Genomic DNA, 3,722 nt, shown 5'->3' with positions numbered 1-3,722 from the left:
ACAAAACAATCGCAGAAAACCAGACCCAAATCAAAAATGGGTAAAAAAAATCTGAAAGAGAACCCTCCTAGCCCCACTTCCCCTTCTGTTAAAAGAAAAACCATTGCTGGACCTTCGAAGAACACTCGAGGAAAAAGACCTCGAACTGTTGTTGAAAATTCAGACTCAGATTTTGAGTTGGATTCTGAATTTCTTAAGTCGCCTGTTTCTGTTAAGGTATTTTACTATTTATCTGTTGTTGTTTTTGAGGTTTTTTGTTTTTTTTTGTTAAATTCGATTTTTGAAGTTCATATATCTGGGTATTTGTTTTTTTTGTCTCTGTATTTGTAATTGTTTTATATATCTTGTTTGATTTATTTATGTGTTTTTGTTAATTTTTTATTTGTTGTTTTGTTGGTGTTGTTTTGTTTTATTTTAGGGCAAGGGTAAATCCCCTGTAAAGGTGTTGCCATCATCAGGTGTTTCTGAAGAAATTCCTGTTAATAGGATTGTTGAGGTTTGTCATGTTATGCATTCTGTTCTATGTTTTTTTTATTGTGTTTTTGTTGTTGTTATTTTCGTAGTGTTTTTTGGTGTTTTATCAGTGTTTTTATTGTTCTGTTTTTTAGGATTGGGAATGCAAGTACACCCGATCTCAATTCTATCATTCTAGAGTAGTAACATCTGGGTATTACTCTGTACTTGGTGACATTAAGAGAATTCTAACTGAAAGCCAATTGGAAATTTTTTCAAAATCTGTGTTTGGTTATTTTCTTCGAATTCCGGAGTACATAATTCATTACCAATTGCTTCATTGTTTGCTGTTGAGGGAGGTTCAGCAGCCTAATGAGTTGGAGTTTTGGGTTTGTGTCCAAGGGAAATACCTTAGGTTTAGTATCGAAGAGTTTGCGTTGGTCACGGGGTTAGATTGTCATGTTGATTCTGATTTTTATCAGTTTAAGCAAGATGATAATGAATTGGTCAAACATTGTTTTAAGGGGTACAAAAAAATTACCAAGGGTGCTATTCAGACTGCTTTTATTGCTGACAATCTTAAGGATAACGACGATCTTGCAGTCAAGTTGGCTGTATTGTATTTTGTGCAGTGTTATTTGTTAGGTGGTCCCCCGGGTAAAGTTGTTTCGTCTGAGGAAATAGATGTTGTCGATAGTGGTCGATATAATGAATTTGGTTGGGGCAAGCATTGTTTTGATATCACTATGCATTCTTTGAATGGTAAGATAGATTCTGGTTATAAGAGGGTAGTTCGTAGTGACGAGAATGGTGGGTATTACAGGTTATTGGGTTTTCCTTTGGCTATTCAATTCTGGTTTTTCGAGTGTTGCCCGTATGTTATTGGGAAACTGTCCTTGTACTCAAATGTTGGCATTCCAAGGATTTTGAATTGGCCTAAATTACCCAAGGACAAGGAGGGTATGGTGAAAATGGATGTCATGAACACCCTCATTTTCGATCGGTCTTTGAAAGAGGTAATCCTGTTGTTTTTTACACTATTTCCACTGTTGTTTTAATGTTGTTTTTATGTACATCATTTATACTTTATGTTTTGATTGTTGTTGTTATTTTATAATTTCAGTTTCATGTGCATATTGTTTTTTGTTGGTTTTTCTTGTTTCAGTTAAAATTAAGAAACATCACTCCAACTTCCGTTGAGAGATTGAGTTTGAGCCTCACTGATTTTTTCTCTGGTGAGACTACTCCCGAGGCTGTAAAATTCAAAATTAAAGGTGGTTCCAAGCCTGCTGGTCAACCTAGCTTGATGGGTGCTTCTTCATCATCTGCTCATGAGAATGTCTCCCGAGTTGAGTTTGAGGAATTTAAAAAGTGTTTATCTGTTGTTGTCAGTCAGCAAGGGATTCTTATGAAATCTGTTGCTGAGATGAACAAGAAGCTGGACATTCTTATTGAGGTGTTTTTTTTAATTGTCATTACTTTTTCTGTTATTTTTTTAGTAGTGTTTTTATGTTGTTTTATACAGTAAATTAATTTTTTAATTTTTTGTTGTTCTCAGTCATCCCAAGGTGGTCTTACTCACAATGGATCTCAGTCTGAAGATGCTCTTCGTACTTCAGAAAATGAGGATGATGAAGATTCCACTTCGGAGGAAGACGAGGATGATAAATTTGACGATGACAAAGGAGATGATCATCATGACGATGAAACTGATGATGATGATGATGATCTGGGTGGAGATGGTGTTGCTGCTGGTCAGGATGAGGCTCGCACGGGCGATGTTCGAAACGATGAGGGTGTTGTTGTCCCCGAGGTTGTTTCGAGGGATGATGATACCGGCAAGGTGGATGATGCCAAGATTTCTGATCCTGTGGAACCTCTTGCAGAGATCAAACAGGTGTATTTCTTGTTTGGACATCATTTTTTTTGTGCTTTTTTGTGTGAATTTCTGTGTTTTGTGTTTGTTTTAATAGTTTTTTACTATTTTTTTGTTGTCAGCCTGAACAGTCTCAAGGTGGGGAGGAGAACATTGATGTTGATGCAACAATTGCATCTGCTGTTAAAGCTGTGGAGAATTTGGTTTGTGTTTCTGTTTTTGTTCCTTTGTAATTTGTATTTATATGGTATTCTATTGTTGTTTTTATAGTGTTTTGATTGTACTATTTGAAATTTAAAAAAACTCTTTTTTTTTCCCATTTCCTTTTTTAGATTGGTTCCTCAACTCATGCCCCTACTTCTGTTGAGACTTATGAGAAGACTGATCTTGAAATGGTTGTTTTTCAAGAGACTCCTATCTTACGTCCTCAAAAGAGGGATCGGAAGAAAGGAGCTGTTTTGAAATCCCCATTCATTGAGCTTGCTTCTGGTGCATCTAAATCAGGTTCATCCTCAGTTTCTCCTGATGATTCTGTGTATAAGGTCGTTAAATATGTGCGTGGTTTGTGCCCGTTGGACAACAAGATTGGTGAACCTGTCGATCCGCAATTGGAAGCTGAGTTTGTCAAGTGGGTTGATACAGGTCTTAGAAAGCATAAATCTAAGTAAGTATTTTTGTAGGTGTTCACAGTTATATATCTCTTATCGTTTTCCATTTATTTTTTATTTTTTTATTTGTGTTTTGATATTTTTTTTGTTTGTTTTTTTTAGCACAACAACTAATGTGTATTGTAAGGGTAAGGACACAATATTTCCGCCATTTCGTTTTGGTGTTGAGGACATCAGCAACAAGATGTGGTTTCACAACCTTGCCTACCCTAATTGTTTCCTTACCAATTCTGTAAGTTTTTTTTTTGTTATTATTATTATTTTACATATTGTTTTTTTTATTTATTTTTTTTTAATGTTTTTAAGTGTTGTTCTGTTAGTTTTTTATAAGTTTGAATGTTTTTTTACTTATTTTTTTTTTTGTTCAGCACATTGACATCATTTTCTATTATCTTCGTAAGAAAATAATGTACTCAGTAGTAGAAAATCAAAGTCACCACAACTGATTGCCTCTTTTGTTCTAGCATAACAACTTTGTATGAGAAGTTTGTTGAGAAAAACAACGATATATCGGTGTTGTCTCTTTCTCACAATGTGGCCCAGTACATTCAAGGTGGTAAGATATTATGTGCCACTCCTTGGCATTTGGTTGATCATGTTGTTATGCCTATCAATGTAAAATTACAGGATCATTGGATTTGTGGTCGTCTTAACATAGTTGACAGGCGCATATATCTGTACAATTCATTGCGTTCTGGGAGGTATATGACAGCTGCCAAAGAGGC

At 35.2% G+C, this 3,722-nt stretch overlaps 1 protein-coding gene across 1 annotated transcript; it reads left to right on the top strand.

Annotated features, from left to right (window-relative positions):
• Positions 1-1,199: 1,199 nt before the first annotated feature.
• LOC133033726 (uncharacterized) lies at positions 1,200-1,981 on the top strand. Its single transcript, XM_061108790.1, has 2 exons — positions 1,200-1,469; positions 1,619-1,981. The coding sequence occupies exons 1-2, from the start codon at positions 1,200-1,202 to the stop codon at positions 1,979-1,981; spliced, it is 633 nt and encodes a 210-aa protein (XP_060964773.1).
• Positions 1,982-3,722: the final 1,741 nt, after the last annotated feature.

The sequence above is a fragment of the Cannabis sativa genome, chromosome 1 (assembly GCF_029168945.1).
Source record: "Cannabis sativa cultivar Pink pepper isolate KNU-18-1 chromosome 1, ASM2916894v1, whole genome shotgun sequence".
Classification (NCBI taxonomy): domain Eukaryota; kingdom Viridiplantae; phylum Streptophyta; class Magnoliopsida; order Rosales; family Cannabaceae; genus Cannabis; species Cannabis sativa.
The sequence above is the reverse complement of the archived record's forward strand: the minus strand, read 5'-3'. Positions and strand labels throughout refer to the sequence as shown.